Source organism: Ceratotherium simum, chromosome 9 (genome assembly GCF_057802395.1).
Source record: "Ceratotherium simum simum isolate JZ-2026a chromosome 9, ASM5780239v1, whole genome shotgun sequence".
NCBI lineage: Eukaryota > Metazoa > Chordata > Mammalia > Perissodactyla > Rhinocerotidae > Ceratotherium > Ceratotherium simum.
The window spans coordinates 79,299,883-79,317,898 of NC_141908.1; the positions used below are offsets into that span (position 1 = coordinate 79,299,883).

The 18,016-nt window shown below is 38.5% G+C and overlaps 1 protein-coding gene across 13 annotated transcripts in view; it reads right to left on the reverse strand.

Annotated features, from left to right (window-relative positions):
• RAPH1 (Ras association (RalGDS/AF-6) and pleckstrin homology domains 1) overlaps positions 1-18,016 on the reverse strand; it is a 102,859-nt gene that overhangs the window by 11,615 nt on the left and 73,228 nt on the right. For 11 of the 13 annotated variants that reach the window (XM_087435671.1, XM_087435674.1, XM_087435670.1 and 8 more), the window contains 8 exons: positions 16,353-16,474; positions 15,068-15,133; positions 13,618-13,761; positions 12,641-12,751; positions 12,500-12,523; positions 4,917-5,015; positions 3,780-3,900; positions 407-549 (listed from right to left, as the gene is read on the reverse strand). In XM_087435671.1, the coding sequence (XP_087291797.1) occupies positions 407-549; positions 3,780-3,900; positions 4,917-5,015; positions 12,500-12,523; positions 12,641-12,751; positions 13,618-13,761; positions 15,068-15,133; positions 16,353-16,474 (830 nt within the window). The remainder of the gene's footprint in view (positions 1-406; positions 550-3,779; positions 3,901-4,916; positions 5,016-12,499; positions 12,524-12,640; positions 12,752-13,617; positions 13,762-15,067; positions 15,134-16,352; positions 16,475-18,016) is intronic. The other 2 variants (XM_087435668.1, XM_087435673.1) reach the window with 1 other exon arrangement.

Consider the following 18,016-nt stretch of genomic DNA (forward strand, 5'->3'; position numbering starts at 1 on the left):
AATTTGAGAAAATTCATCAAGTGCAGAGAAATGCCAAAAAGCATAAAAGATAAAGGAATGAGTCTGAATGAGTTAAATTAACAATGAATAAAGAAATAATCAACCATTAGCAGCTCCTATGGAACAAAATTAGGGCATTGGCACTAAATGGTGTTGCTCCATCCAAATTAATTAAGGGTAGAAAGGAAAAAATGGTTATTTCTTGATATTCTGAGCCACTGATAAAGGAGTTAACCTGCCAGGTTTTTTTTAGATCTTAGGTCATTAGAGCCCATTCTGAGGGAAGTGAAAGAAAGAATACTGAAAGTGGACCAAGAAAGACTCCTGATAAAGGAACAAAAGAGCAACAAACTAAACCCGTGGAACACCACAGGGGTTTCTGTATAAATTAACACAGGTGTGTTACCTTGCTGGACTCTTCCAACTGTGTGCCCCGTTTCCAGGCCTCGGAGAAGATGGAGCTCACGACGCTCTGGGAGCGGGCGTGGCCTGCCGGCTGCGTGTCAGACACTCCACTATCAGACTGATTAGAGTGATTTGACTGAGACTCTGTTCAAAACAGATTTTCAAAAATAGGATCAAGTAAGTCAGTATTCTGACAGTGTGAATATGTACATTTAGACAGATCTTTTACACAAAACCAGATGCCATGTAGAAACAGCAACAAGTTAATTTTACTCAACTCATTTCATGTAAACACAGCCGGTATCTTCCACTAGAAAACTTCCCTTATCTTGAGGAGGATTGGCAATAGATGTTAGCTCAGAGCTGGTCCTCCTCAGCGGAAAAAAAAAGAGGAGGATTGGCATGGATCTTAGCTCAGGGCTGATCTTCCTCACACACACAAAAAAGAAAACTTCCCTTATCTTAAGGCTAATAGGAAATTTCAATTCTTTTTAAATAGTTCACTACGAGAGACTGATAATTACAATAAAAGGTTCATATAACATTATTGGTATCCTGACAACCCGTCTTGTAAGAAATCAATTCCTAGCAAATAAGAGAATTAATGAACCATCAAAGAGGAGTGATTTTTTTTTTTTTCAATCGTGTCTTCACTACATTGAGAATCCATCTTCTTATATACCCCTGGCTCCTGGCCATCCCAGAGAGTTCTCACTTATGAATTCAGATCTATACATGATGATTACTTCCTTTATCCCAGCAACGAACAGCACTTAGAATTTCACTCCCAAGTGAGAAGTGTTTTTTCTAGGATTCAGGTATTGGCACCACAAGGTAGCAGCCCCACTGTAGGCCCCCACAAGGCATGAAAACATCTTCAAAGGAGCTGGGAACTGCTGAGGATACAGTGCATCTTCAATTGACATCCAGGGAGAAGGAACTGGGAAGATTATTTCACTGGACTCCAAGTCAGGTGAGAACCATGCGGAAGCACCTAACTCAATGCCTGGCACCTGGTAGAGATGCAAATGTTAAAGCCAGTCCCATCCAATCACTCTCGGATTACGAGCTTGCAATATTTAGCAAGTCCAGCCAAGTTAGCCAGAGCAGTGCAGAGATAATAGCCACAAACTATTATGGATAATGGGTGGATAAAGTTAAGATACCCTCAGGGCAAAAATATAAGCAACATCAGATAAAACCTACTTTATTTTCTTCTGTCTTGATCATTCAGTAGCTGAGTGGTTTTTAAAAGTTACAGCTTCATCCCTATTTAATTAATATCTAAGGACAACAGCTTATAAGAGGCTGGGACACATGAATCCTTGAACTCTCCTCAGCATGAACGAATATGATTTTATGATTTACATTAAAAAGTCTGCCTAATACTTTACACACTGTATATGGACAGATGGTGCTGGAGTAGGAAAAGGCACCACGCCACTTCATAAAATAATTTGTGGAAGAACTTGAATTGTTACCTGCTATACAAATTTTAATAAATATTATGTATCTTGTTTCTCAGTCTTTCCCTTAATTTTTTTTCTAAAATCCTACTTGCAACATACTGTTAATTTGCCTTTCCTAATCTATTATCTCATAGGTTTCTTCCTATTTTAATAAATGTTTCATTTTAGAATAGTTTAAGATTTACAGAAAAGTTGCAAAGTTAGCACAGAGTTCCTGCATACCTAGGACCCAGTTTACCTCGTTATTAACATGTTACATTACTATGGTACATTTGTCACAACTAAGGAACCGACATTGATACATTACTATTAACTACACCCTACACTTTATTCAGATTTCACTAGTTTTCCATAATGTCCATTTTCTGATCCAGGATCCCACATTACAGTTGGCTGTCATGTCTCCTATGAAAGTTTCTCAGACTTTCCTTGCTTTTGATTTATCTGATATTTTTCTCTTGATTAGACCGAGGTTATGGGATTTGGGGAGGAAGACCAAGAGAGGGAAAATGACAGTCTCATCACATTGTATCAAGGGTACATGCTATCGGTGTAACATTACCATGATGCTGACCTTGATCACTTGGCCGAGGTGATTTGTGAGGTGTCTCCACTGTAAAGTTACTGCCCGCACTGTGCTCTTTGGAAGTGAGCCCCCCTGCACAGGCCACACTTAAGGGGGCAGTTAAGCTCCACCTTCTGAGGGTAGAGTATCTGCATGAATCACTGAAAAATCTTCTGTATGCAAGATTTGTCTCTTCTTCCTCATTTATTTATTCAATAATTTATATCATTATGGACTGATGGCTGTTTTATAATTTCCGTTATAATCTTGTTATTTTGTTGCTCAAATTGTTCCAGCTTTGGCCATTGGAAGCTCTCAGGTTGCCTCCTGTGCCCCTTTTCCATACTCCCATCCTTGTGTTTTCTGGAGCATTTCCTTCATTTCTGGCATTACAAGATGCTCCAGGCTCATCTTCTAGTTTCTCTACCATAGCTCTACAATCAGCCATTTCCCCCAAGAGGCCTGGTTCCCTTTTTTTTTTTTTTTTTTGGAGAATGGTATTAGAAACCAAGATCTAGGTGGTCATTATTATTGCTACTGGGGGTCACTGCTCCTAGCCCCTCTCAATGGACAAAACTAGGAAATATATGTATATATGCTAACCCATGAAATACACATTCTAAATTTGTTTTTCTTATTTAGGGAGGAAATCACATCATACAGCTTTTTAATCAAATACTTCTTAAAGTAATTATTCCTTTCATAACATGTGATCTCAGAACAAAGAAAAAATTCTGCTTTTAGACGACACAGATATCATTTATGGAACATTTTGAAGGGAAAGAAACCTTTATCTGAAAATGTGATCACAGCGTACTTGTTAGGATGTGGGAATCTGAAAATAAGCACCTTTTGAGTATCACTGATTTCCTCTGAAAACTTTAGAAAGTTTGATGATGTAAACAGCTTCCTTAACTGACACTGAGCTAATTCTAGTTATTTCCACTCTAGTGAAATGTCAGGAAACGTGTGGGGAAGGCGGGCAGTTTCATCATGGATTCTGAGCACAGAGAAGCTCTCCAAGTAACTTTCGATCCCCAATTATGCATCAACAGTTGTTTTTCAGTAGTATGATTGAGTTTTAAATAAACTTTATATAACAAAACTCCTGGCTTTACAACTCTACATAATGGTTTTTAATTTCAAACATGTTTGTGAACTAGCCCATGATGTGATCCCCTCTAACAACAACAAAAAAGCACATACACCTATTGATTATAATTTAGAAATTAGGTATGGCTCTGGTTTTTAAAAATCACGCTGCGGTAATCAGGTCTACTGTCAGTCTCTAGAGTGAGCCCTTCGTATTGGCAGTAAACAGTGCTTGGCGTTCAGACTACCTGGGATGCTGGAAGAACTGGATCCTGATTTAATGCTGGAGCTGGATAAGGAAGTCCAATCATAAGCCGACTCTGTCCTCTTCAAGGCTTCTTGATAGTTCATGTAGAGCTGCTTCCCGTACTAAACAGAAGGCAGGAAATGATGACATCTGAACTTTACTGGGTATAACATGGATGGGGTAGGAACAGGGGACACATTTCTCTAGACTGATTCACAGTTTGTATTAAAATTAATACCTATAATACTTCAAAAATTCTTTTAACACCAGTAAGTTATAATCTACTCTTATTTTTCCTCATTTTCAGAAAGGCAGCAAGAAGTTAACACTTGATTCTGATTATGTTCATTATCAATATAAAGATTTTTTTCAGTTATTCCTAAAGCAACTTTGATTTTATGGCTATAATAAATTTTATTTTCCATTACTTAGTAGGCATAAATATTCATTCAAGCGTTATGTATAATCATCTTTAAGATGTCCTTAAAAATTTTTTAGGACTTTTTTTTTAGAGCAGTTTTAGGTTCACAGCAAAACTGAGGAAGGTACAGACATTTCCCATATACCCCCAGCCCCTAAACATGCACAGCTTCCTCTACTGTCCACATCTGTTATAGTCAATGAACCTACACTGACACATCACATCACTCAAAGTCCACAGTTACCTTAGGTTCACTCTTGGTGGTGAACATCCTATGGGTTGGGACAAATGTATAATGATCATATATCCACCACTGTCGTATCATGCAGACTAGGAATATTTTCACATCCCTAAAAATCCTCTGTGCTCCACCTATTCATCCCTTCCCCCATCCCAAGGCAATTTAATTTTTTAAAAATTTCTTTTTGTTTAGGCTAAACTCTGCTAGGTAACAATCATATAATGTGTTCTCCAAAGCCAAAATAAATCACTTTGATGCTACACAAGCTTTACCAGCAGATTATTCCTTGGATACGAACTGTTAAAAGTTTATCCCCATCATCAAGGAAAAACAACATTTAAAACATGAAACTTAGGCCTGAGAAAACTAGACATTGGCAAATCATGAACATGAAACGATCAGAATAATTGTCATGACAACCAAAGCCATATCATTCAACACCTCGTTGTTCCAGCATCCAACCAAAGAAAGCCCACCTTTGCGATGCGGATGCCATTGACCCACTGGTGCAGGGTCCTCACATCGTCACAACAAAGGTACTTGATGTACTGAGATTTCTTCTGGATCTGCGGATGCTGCAACATTAGAGCAAAAGCCAACTAAGTCCGCTGGAGAACTAGGAGAAATAAACGCTATCCAAGCTTCAGCATATCTTGACAGGCAAGTTACAGGCCATCAGAGTAATGGCCAAATAATTTCTCTCTCTTACATGGCCATAAGCCCAAATAAAACGACCCATAAGTATTTTTACAAAATAAGCTAGAAAGAAACCGTGTGTTAAATTTTAGGTCAAGACGTCCAAGTTAAAAAAATCCTTCACATGATGGGAAATTCCCAAATACGTCTTCTGTATTTCAAAGAAACAAAGTCCATCAAGGTTAGCAAAGTCAGTAGAATTCTTAAATCTATAAGACTATGAAAAGGGCAGAGAATGTTTGATTTTACTTTGAAGCCACTGAAATCATGGGTTCAAAAGACTCCAAATGAGAGTCTCGGTCGCGCTCCCAGTGCTCCTCTGGAGGTGAACAACGGGCGGGGTGGACGAAGTGCAGGCCAAGCACCTGGGACGCAGGTGGGCGCTCACACAGCTGCAGCAGGGCTCCTTGCCAAGGGCTGAGACAGCTCTGCACCCAGAGCAGATGCCCTCCAGGGAATGAGCAGCTTGTCAACTGCATCCTCAGACTGAGTTTTCAGTTGAAAACTCCTCAGTTGAGCCTTGGATGCGAGGTGACCGACTTGACCTTGGCTCAAAATGCAAGTGTTAGAACAGACTTAAGGTATTTTAACTCCACTGGGCCACAACCACTAGGTCCCTAGGAAGAAAAACTCTAAATCACACTTGGTTCTGGATGTAATGACTGTTAATTACTACTTCTCTTTTCAGTTATTCTGGAAAATAAAAAAATAATGACAATATTTTACCTGCAGAAATATGTAAATTTATGTTTAATGATAAGAAAGAGGCTTTAAAAATTCTCTAACCACATTGGTTTGTTGTGGAAACCAGTCAGATCAATTAAATAAGCAATCTTACTAAGTTCTCAATGCAGCAGGAATAGATGGCCACCAGTTCAAGTTATGTCTGCATTGTGAAAGGTCACTCCCTCTGGTCTACAGTGAGAGAAATGCAAGCCCATTTATTCTATTCTATTCTACTCATTGCTTTACAAAGCTCCCACGATAAAACATTTAATACCAATACCAATTTAGTTATGGAAGGCTACAAAGTTTTAAACAATAAACCCTCAAGAATAAGAGGGTAGGGAAAGCTAAAGCAATCCTGAGAAAAAAGAACAAAGCTAGAGGCATCACAATCCCTGCCTTCAAAACATACTACAAAGCAACAGTAATCAAAACAGCATGGTACTGGCACAAAAACAGACACACAGATCAATGGAACACAATTGAAAGTCCAGAAATAAAACCTCAGATCTAGGGGCAGCTAATCTTCAACAAAGGAGCTAAGAAAATACAATGGAGAAAGGAAAGTCTCTTCAATAAATGGTGCTGGGAAAACTGGACAGCCACTTGCAAAAGCATGAAAGTAGACCATCTTCTTTCGCCAGACACAAAAATTAACTCAAAATGGATAAAAGACCTGAAGGTGAGACCTGAAACTATAAAATTCCTGGAAGAAAATATAGGCAGTACACTATTCGTCATCAGTCATAAAGGGATCTTTTTGAATTCCATGTCTACTCAGACAAGGGAAACAAAAGAGAAAATAAACAAGAGGGACTTCATCAGATTAAAGAACTTCTACAAGACAAACGAAACCAAGATCAAAATGAATAGGCAACCCACCAGGTGGGAAAAAATATTTGCAAACCATACATCCAACAAGGGATTAATCTCCATAATATATAAAGAACTTACACAACTGAACAACAAAAAAACAAACAACTCAATCAAAAAATGGGCAGAGGAAATGAACGGACACTTCTCCAAAGAAGATATACAGATGGCCAATAGGCACATGAAAAGATGCTCAACATCACTAATCATCAGGGAAATGCAAATCAAAACTACACTAAGATATCATCTTACACCCGTTAGAATGGCTATAATCACCAAGACAAAAAACAACACATGCTGGAGAGGCTGTGGAGAAACAGGAAACCTAATTCACTGCTGGTGGAAATGCAAACTGGCACAGCCTCTATGGAAAACGGTATGGAGATTCCTCAAAAAATTAAAAATAGAAATACCTTATGATCTAGCGATCCCACTACTGGGAATCTATCCAACGAACCTGAAATCAACAATCCAAAGAGGCTTATGCACCCCAATGTTCATTGCAGCATTATTCACTACAGCCAAGACATGGAGGCAGCCCAAGTGTCCCTCGACCTGATGAATGGATAAAGAACATATGGTATATATATACAATGGAATACTACTCAGCTATAAAAAAAGACAAAATCGTCCCATTTGCAACAACATGGATGGGCCTGGAAGGTATTATGTTAAGTGAAATAAGCCAGAAAGAGCAAGACAAACACCGTATGATTTCACTCATAAGTGGAAGATAAACTAACACGCGGACAGAAAGAACTATTTAGTGGTTACCAGGGGCAAAGGGGAGTGGGAGGTGGGCACAAGGGGTGAAGGGATACATTTATATGGTGGTGACTGACAAACAATAACGTACAACAAAAACTTCACAATAAAGAAAAAAAAAAAGAATAATAGGTTAGCAAAACAATACCTAACAGTTTTCCCTCCTGATAATATAGGCTCCACAGCCTTCTGCTACAATAAGTTCCCTTGTCCATATTAAGTCACATTATAATAAACCATCATAGTAATCTTGAAAGAGCAAAGGAGGACCAGTAGAGGATGTATTTTTCTATAAAAGGAAGAAGAAGAATTTATCTCATTCATTCATTCAACAGCTATTTATTGAGCAAGAACTATTTGCCAGATGCTTCAAGTAGGTGTTGGGATAGAGTGTGAGCAAAACAGAAGAGGCCACAGTTCGTGTAGAAGATAAAATGGGCCAACTGAACAAGAGCTTTCTTCAGTGTTGCCAGCTAGGGCTTTGAAGAGCTGTTCTCCATCTCCTGCTTCACTGAGGCCCTGACTACAGAGCAGGGATCAGACTCCTCAACAAGGGGCTACAGGATGGCACTCAGGCATCATCACCAACCCCTTCCTCTGTGGTGATTTACAAACCATTCTTGACTGATTCCTTCCACTTCCCGAGAGCAGGGCCACCACACTTGGGTGTTCAACTGTAGCAGTAGTCCTGCCTGACAGTGTGTGTGTGTTCTATTCGTTCTCCACACAAACAGAGTGTTTTTATCAACACGACATCAGAGAAAACCAAAGAGAAATGATCCTCTATCCTTCTCTCCACATCTCTCTAAGCTGGGAACCCAAATAGTACCCTGAAGAATACTATGATTAGTTGAGTATCTGCAGATTACTTGCTAGTTTAAAATTCATCTTAGGATCTCAAAAATTATTTTCCAACCTCTCACATAAGACATTCCGGGCTGGCCCAGTAGCACAATGGTTAGGTTCACACCTTCCGCTTTGGAGGCCCGGGGTTTGGCAGCCTGGGGTCTGCCAGCTTGGATCCTGGGGGCGGACGTACTCACCGCTCATCAAGCCATGCAGAGGCGGCGTCCCACATAGAAGAACTAGAAGGACCTACAACTAGGATATATAACTATGTACTGGGGGCTTTGAGGAGAAAAAAGAAAAAAAAAAAAAGAGGAAGATTGGCAACGGATGTTAGCTCAGGGCCAATCTTCCAAAAAAAAAGGAATGAATAAGACATTCCTTCTGTAGCCTTCACAATGGTTGTCCAGGCACCAATACCTCAACAGGTTGCCTGTTCCCGTATTGAAGGTGGCACTTACTGAGCACTTAGTATGTACTGGGCATTATGCTCAATACTTCATGGTATTAGCTCATTCCACCCTCACGAAACCCTATGAGTTACATATTTTTATCTCCACGATCCAAGAAGAACTGGAGGCACAGACAGTGAAGACAGCACTCCAGGCTGCTCGCCAGTCAGGGAAGAACTGGGATCTGAACCAAGTGCTCTGGTCCCAGGGCGGGCTCTTAACCATTCTGTCACACTGCTGCCTTGTTAGGGGCGAAGTCGTCTTCTTCCTAGTTTGCTGCCTCTCTCCTCTTTCCCCATAATGTTATTCTACCACTTTTAAAATCCCACAAGAGCTGAGAGCAAGTATGGAGGAAACAAGTCGTTGCTAAAAGCCAGAAGCTAAACATTTAGATTCTTAGAGTCCAGAGAACATATAATGAAACTGCTCCCAAAACAAAAGAACGGCTATTAAGAAAGAAAGGTCATCGTTTCACTTTTAAAATGCTGTTGAGGGCCGGCCCTCTGGCTTGGTGGTTAAGTGCGCACGCTGCGATGCTGGCGGCCCGGGTTCGGATCCCGGGTGCGCATCGAGGCACCACTTCTCCGTTCATCCTGAGGCCGAGTCCCACATGCAGCAACTAGAAGGATGTGCAGCTACGACACACAACTATCCACTGGGGCTTTGGGGGGAAAAAATAAAATAAATAAAAAATCTTTAAAAAAAAAAAAAAAAAAAAATGCTGTTGATTTGGAAAGTTTGCATTCTCTGATAAAACATAAAAAATCTGAGAATTACATAAAAACATCTAAGAATACAATAAGAAATTCTAGATTACTATTGAGCTATCAGATTATTTTTCTGTTTATGTCAAAAATTAGACTGAGACAGCTATTTCCTAAAACTCTGTGACTACAAGTGATGCCCTCACATCACAGTCCAAGTGCCAGAGGGAAATCAGAGTGTAAACCACCCATCATTCTCTGGAGACACATACAGGCTTGAAATTAACCCTCTCAACTGACATGCAAGATGGTAAATAATAAGACTATACAACACCCCTCCTTGTCACTTCCTGATTATCATACATGACATCTCTATCAATACCAGTGTTGGAGAAGTTCATGGACATATTCCACCCCTAAACCCTAACAGCTTTCTCCTTCCTACCTCACGTACTAAAATAAATTACTTTGTCTCATTTCTCTAGGAATGAAAATTTAGATCTGGGTAAGCTGAGTGCTATTCCAACAATTATTGTGGTATATATTTTTTAAAAACACAGGTTTCCTTTAAGAAACTTATTTAATTACACATGCATACACATGTCCCAACAAGCGGGTACCTCTTTCAGATAATATATCAACATATGTCCTATTTATTCCTATACTGTCAAATTTCATGAATAAGCTCTTCCCACTATTATTTTTTTTACCTTTAAAAAAAACTAATTACTAAACGATGTATTTTATTACTTCCTACAAGTGTGTATATATTTCCTGTATCCTGCTTTTCACTGGAAGGACTCAGACTTAGTCATTACAGCCCGAAGCTGACAAAAGGGATCAGGCCTTATAAATATGTACCTTTGTATTTGTGTAGACCCTATGTGGCAGCACTTTTTGGTTTCATTTGTTTGTCAGAACCCACATGCTCAAGAATAAAGACACTGACATAGGCAAAATCTAGTACGACTTCACAGGAAAAAAGACACGTCTTAAATACTAATAGTTGTGTGGCTTTGGGCAAACTGATCTCTCTAAACCTCGGTTTCCATATCTGGAAAATGGGAACCCTAAAACAGACTGTGAGACTGATGTGTCCGGAGCTCCCAGTGCAGTGCCTGCCAGCCTTGGTTCTTCAATGGTGACCATTACGTTTACTATTATTTGCACCTAGTGGTATGGTGTTTTTTTATTTCAATACATTGATATACAGGTTGGCAATATATGAATTTAGCTTAACCTACTTTACTAAAAGGAAATATGAAGTAAATCATTATTATAAAAACAAACAAAAATCCCCTTAAAACAAAAACATTCTTAACCTAAGAATTCTGTGAGCTGCAAAAGGGAATAAAATAGCAGTCAGTGGTCATAATTAATTTTAGCTGTAACAGACACTGTGCGTTGCCTTCCCCACAGCTATGAGCTCCTCCCCCGCTCTTTCCCGACAGAGCCCCATCTCTGTTTGGAAGTCCACCGCTCAGCTCAGGGTGTGAATTCTGACTAGCCTGAGCCCAAAAACATGGCTTTGTTCCTTGCCAGGGATTGGTGTAAGAGTGAGCATGTACTCCAGGCCAGTGACCCTCAGGCGAGGGCTGTTGGTAGCTCTTGGGAAATATTTCCTTTCTCTTAAAAAAGAAAAATACAGGGAGAAATAGTCCCTCTTCTGCTGCTGGGTCTACATGTGATCCCAGAGCTGCAGGGGTCATCTGAGACTGTGAGGTGAGCCGGCCCGAGTATTCTCTCAGTATTCTGAACATTTTCTCAGTGTTCCCAGTATTCTCTGAGCTGGTATGCAGAAGACGGGACAGGGAAAGATGGAAAGAATTTGGGTTCTCACTGACAACCTTGTGGCATTGAAATAACCAACTCTTATTGTCTTCATGTTATGAAACCCCCAAATAACTTTCATTTATATGGGTTCTGTCTTTTGATATTCACCTTACAAGAAATTAAAACTCAGAAAAAATTTCCACTACCCAAGACAGCAAAGATATCATCACATGTCATGTAACCTCTTAGAAAACGCCACTATATTGGTGAGAAAATGAGAGTGTAAAAGGCAAATAATATCTTAGCATTATTAGAAGAGTAACTCTGACATCATAGACCCCTTGACAGGGTCTCAGGGACTCCCAGGAAACCCTGGACCTCATTTTGAAAACTGCTGGATTAAGCTACTTTGTACTGACTTTTTAAAAATTATTTGCTGCTACAGCCTAAGTGATACAGTGGTATTCTTCAAGAAAGGGTTATTTAATGAAGGGTTACCATTACAATACACCTAATTTTACCAAAGCAATCAAAACTCAACCCTAAAACCCTAAACAAATACCACCCCCTCAAACCCAACTGACACTTCTCAGAGAAAAGCAAAATCAAACGATGATATTAAGACCTAAGTAGTTACCAAGGGGTTACTAAGAAAGAGCCAATGAGAAAAATTTACTCATCCATAATTACCCTGAATTTTTTAATGCTGTCTTTATATCAAGATCCATAATTATGGATGATTACTAAAAATTCACTAAAAATGTCAGTTCTCAAAAGTACAGATATAATCCGTGTGAAAAGCTCAAAAGTTTGGATAAAGGAGGAAAAAAAACTCACTAAGAACAGCTCAGACAGGCTATAATACATGGGTGGGCTATCAGGGCTATGGTTTGGGGGAAAAAGAGAGACAAAAATTATTTCTGGACCAGGTGAGAGCCAGTCCACTTTGAACTTGGGCACAGTGCCCTCTGATGGTTCTGCTGAGTAAGTAAAGGAAAAGAACAGAACACACAAAATACCTATGTCCCACTTTTGTCTCTGATCTAAGTTTTCCTAAAATAAGCCTGCTATTAAATGAAAGCCTCAAATTTATAATCTAATCTATTTTGTATAGTATGCCTCAAAGCTTATAATCTAGTATCCATGTCTTAGCAGCATCAATCTAACGAGGGCCACTGAGCTAAGGGTCAGCTGTGGTAGAGAGCACAAGCTTCTTTTCCTTACCGTCCTCACCATTCCTTTAGAAACCTACAGAGAAAAGCAAAAAGAGCATACTTGATGGAGAGCCAAACTATTCTAAAACGTCCAGTAACCAACTCTATGTCTGACACCAATTAACATTCCTAAAAAGAGAGACAAGTTTACCTTTAGCACTAGGCAATAGTCTGTAGGAGCTTTATACTTGTTCCGATAGTCCTGTCCATAGTACACGTTGACATGATCCAGCTGGAGAAAGCACACCAGCTCCCGAGAGACCTAAGATACACACAAAAGACTGAATTAACAGTCGTGTAAACAAGCAAACATCATACCTGGTAACAGTTTCTAGTTGAGAATCAAAACTTTACCAAGTAGAAATTACTGCTACTTTGCAGAAGACAAGACAGTAAGATTCTCTATAAATGTTTCTTCTTTAACCCATGATGCAACAAAAAAGGCAGTCCATTTTACTTACAGCCTCGCCTTTCACAATGAACACTGACTTCTTGGAAAGGGTGGCATTTTAAAAGAGACTTTAAATATAGTATAGTATATTAACTACAACACAGTATAATAGAGCTCTCTGGAAAGAACAAGAAAATGTCATAGTTCAGCACCTGCAACGTATACCTCAAGTACGATGATTCTCAGGTCAGGGTTTCCTCACCAGTTAAACAGGGGCAACAATCTGTACCTCTCAGGATGGTGGTAAAGACTGGACGAGATGATACTGTAAAGAGCTTAAAACAGTGCTGGCCCCAGGAACACAGAAGTGACAACTACCAAGGGGCCCTCAGCAGAATCACAGTACTCAACAAGGCTGAAACACCTACAAGCCCCCGAAGCTCTTCTCCCCAAACAAAAACAAGCAAAAACTACTCTGGCAGAAGTTTCAAAAATATTAAATAAAAGTATGATTTCAAATTTTGCAAGAGAATCGAGATGGCCCCACTAATGACCAAAGAGTGGACATTTTCAGATTTCCTCTTCTTCATAATGGATCAATAAACAGAGCAACATTCTGTGTGTCCCACCTGAGCTGAAACAAGTCAGAGCCCGGATTAACCCTGTCAGCATATTCACGACAAACTGAAATCAGTGCGCACAACGAGGAAGCTCAGAAGCCGGCAGAAGGGACACACCTTCGCTTTTCCTTTGGGGACATAGTAGATACCAGATGCCCGCAGGAGAAAGCAACGCTTCTTCCAGGACTTCCTGCCATCATCCTTCAGCCACAGGATGCCTTCAATTTCTGGCACAGTCACAGAGCTTCCACAGAAACATTCCTAAAGTAAGAAGACGATTTGGAAAGACATATGATCCTCGGATTCTCAGAACAAGTTGTGGTTACCCCTGTGAATGCATGACACTGTAATTAAGCCAAAATGGCTTTGTATTAAAACCATGTTGCTCATTGCACCACAATTAGAACTTTCTATTCTCAACATAATATGGATTTATTTCAGAAGTACTTTGGCAATCCCTACGAGCTTTTACCTAACACTGTTTTGAAGAAACTAAGGTGAAATGTCAGCAGAGTTGCATATGACAGTACCTAAATGCACTTGTAAACAGCATAGCTATACTAAGTTTAATAAAAGTGTTAGAGCTAACATAAGCATTAGACTTGATTTTTCTCCAAATTAACATCACATTTAGATTAGCTGTCAAGGTGAACAGGAATATATTTTAAAAGAAAGCAACATGCTAAGTGAATGATTAAACTTTCACAATTTAAAAACTATCAATTTATATGATTCTAAAACAAAGAGGGCATTTATTTTTTAAATATTTAATACTAGGCTGAGTAAAATGTAAACAAACTCAAAATTTTGAATTCCAGTCTATACTTAGATAAAATTAAATTTTAAAAATGAATCATGTATTTGGTAAAAGAAAAACAGAAATCCTCACTAAACATTAACATAGGACATTTTAAGCCTAAATTAATTTCTCTCTCCAAAGTACAGATAAATTGGGACTTACAAAAAGGATTTTTCTTAATTGTAGCTAGTATCACTGTGAAAAACTGAGTGCTGATCTTCATTTTCCTAATAGCCTTGTTGCTAAGTAAAAGTTTATTCAGGTTTTCAAACATACTAATTTCTTTGATCTTAGTTTTCTAAAATCAGCAAAAGCCAAAAAGCCAAAAATTCAATTATGTTTGGATTGTTTTATAATAATCATTATAACTTTTAAAATTATTTGAGTTATTGAAGGCTAAGGCTTGAAATAGTTTGTAAACAGCTAACTATACTCAAATATCTCTCTGGAAAAGCAGATAAAACAGCACAATCTCATCCTTCATTGAGCAGCCTTTTCTCCCACTCATCAGCCCCTAAAAGCTCGTGACTCCCTTTAGTCCACTAGTATATTGCTTGGCAAAATAATAGTTTTTAAAAGGTTTGTCAGTGGCCTAATGTTTACCCAGTTGAACTCTCTCTGTCAGGTTATGGAAGAATATAAGCTTCTCTAGTTATAACTCTATTATAAATACACAGCCTTAACATATTTGCCTTCAAAAAGGTGCTTCATATTTAATATTATAATGTGCAGGAGGGAAAAGGGGGAGAAGGGAGGGAAGAGTCATACCTCCAACAGCACTTCTTTGTTTCTATCTGCCATCTCAGCTGTTTCCTTTTTCCCCAGAAGATAATTCTAGAAAAACGAATACATGAAAGTTGAAGGATAAACCTACTCTATAATTCCCTTGGCACAGGTACATGTATGATTTCTTCTAGAGGCACAGCAACTCTGCGTCAGTTTCTGCCCGTGCAGAGGGAGAGGAACCCTCCTTCGAAAAGCAACCTGTGCATGGGCATCCTCACTAAAATGCCTAACACTGGCCTCCTCCTCACCTATGCGTTTCCCCTGAATTATTCCAAAAACTGCCCTCCCCCAAATCCTGAGGTAATATTAGATGCAACAGCTGGCAACCATGTTGTGGTATATCTAATGAAAGCTACACTTACAGGACCTGAAAGGTTTACAAATTATTAAGTATGAGTAAGGTAAATTTCCTTAAAATATGCTGAGTTTAACTGGTCCACATACAGAAAATTTTCTCTACGTTCTGGCTTTTACAGAAGAAATCCAAAATCCTCTGATAATAGTCTCATTTGCTTGACTCAACTAAAATCTGATTTCTAATTATTAGCCTTATGAAAAATTTTTTCACAATCACCCATAAAAAGATCTGTTGGTATGTGCATTCTTCACTAAAAATATCCAGTAAAGACATGTCCTGAGTAAGCTGACGGATAAGTACTCAACACCTCTAACACGGCTACTATTTTTCCTCATCACTACTTTTTAGAGTGGGGTTGTATTCTCTCACCTACTAATTTTTATAAAATCTTTGGGTCTTAGGAAGTATTAACTCAAACATTATTTTGGAATAAGCAAAGATGCCAAATAAATCAAGGTAACATATATTAGAATGTGGAACCATTTATAATCAAAGTTACTGAGATTTAAAAAAATAAAAATAAAGTGTTACCTGGATAAATGGCTGAAGTAAAGAAACTTAAATATGTAAGTACTTTTCCCATGGATGAGAAACTCACCAAATAAATAGCTGGGTTCAACAGAACTCTGGATTACAGAGAGCAGAAACCTGGTAACTCCCTGGAGTTACTTCTGCTTCCCCAAGGGTTCACCCCAGCTGCCTCTGCAGGACTGGTGACCTCTTGGAGGCCTGACACCTGGACCCCAGCAGACTTTCCACCTGAGCAGTAGGGAACGCTCCCATGAGGTTTTGCAGTCACAATGCTCCAACCACGTTGTTGCCAGTTTTTTAACTCTATTAACTTAGCGGTAATAGAATGATATAAGATGAACGTTTAAAAATCCTGACCTCTATGTTATTCAGCCTCACCTGTGGGTTTTTGAAAAGTGCGTATTTTTCTATACGCTCCATAAATATAAGCTTGTTCTGGCTATCTCTTGTCCAATTAAGAAGATTTTCAACCAAGTTTTCATGATCTTCAAAGATTCTCTCTGTCCCAAAATAAAATGTCAATATCTCATCAGTATTCACCAGAATTGCATCAAAGACATGAAACTCTATGAAGTAATTCACAGCAGAACCATAGAATCTTAACCAACACTATTGTCCTTGGCCTTAGAGATTATCTGGTCTTCTTTTTTCAAATAAGGAAACATGCCATAGTGGTGTTAAGTGACTTCAGCAAGGTCACACAGCTGCTACATGGAAGAATTAGTTCTAGAATCTAGATCTGATTTATAGGTCTTCAGCCTTCAGCCTTTTCCCATTCCACCCTTAAAAAAAACCCAACATGTTTAGTTGCATTTCATAAATTCTGATATTAAGTACTACCAATAGTGTTCAATTCTTATCATTTTTAAATTTTCTGAGATGATTTCTTATTTGATCCATGGGTTTTGTCTAATTTTAAACATAGATGTATTTTCTAATTTCCAAATTAGGAATCAAAGAACATGTCCTATATATTGAACATATGTTCAAAGAACATATATCTAGATACTGATTTTTTGAAATTTCATAAGAGTTGCTTATGGCATCATAATTGAACCACTTTTTGGAAATATTCCATTTCTGCTTGAAAGAATGTATATTTTCCTGTTATTAGTGTTCTAAATACATCTATTAGATCAAATTATTTTTCAAATCTCCTACATCCTTTTTGTCTGCTTGATTATACTGATCACTGAAAAGGTTCTTAGGTGAAAAGGTTCTACTATGAAGGTTGACTTGTGAATTTCTCCTGGTAGTTCTGTCAACTTTTGCTTTATACATTTTAATGCTATTATAAAATAAAATTTAGAATGATTATAACTTCCTGGTGAAGAGGCTGGTTCTCTTTATCTCTAGTAATGCATTCTGCTTAAAGTCTACTTTGTCGGATATTAACATAGTTATCTTTCTTTTGGTTAGTGTCTTTTCACATTCCTTTACTTTCTTTTTTTTTTTTTTTTTAAAGATTTTATTTATTTTATTTTTTCCCCCCAAAGCCCCAGTGGATAGTTGTATGTCGTAGCTGCACATCCTTCTAGTTGCTGTATGCGGGACTCGGCCTCAGGATGAACGGAGAAGTGGTGCCTCGATGCACACCCGGGATCCGAACCCGGGCCGCCAGCATCGCAGCGCGCGCACCTAACCACCAAGCCACAGGGCCGGCCCACATTCCTTTACTTTCAACCTTTCTGTATCTTTAGGTAATAGGTCTTTTGTTAACAGCAAATGGCTGCATTTTGTTTATGCATCCTTTCTAATAATCTTTGCTGTTTAATTGAGTAATTTACATTTATCATAATGTGTTTTCACCATCTTATTTTGGGCTCTTAGTCCCTTCTTTTCTTTTATTCATTCAACAAGTAATGGACGACCACATACTATCTTTGAAGCACTCTGCCATATATGATTAAATAATAGTTACTTAAGACACTAGAGGCAATTATTTAAAAGGTCATAGAGAAATACTACATATATGGGTCTTTAACCTATGGCCATGGAAATATTCCAAAAACTTGCATCCAAACATCTTCTGTGTATTATGA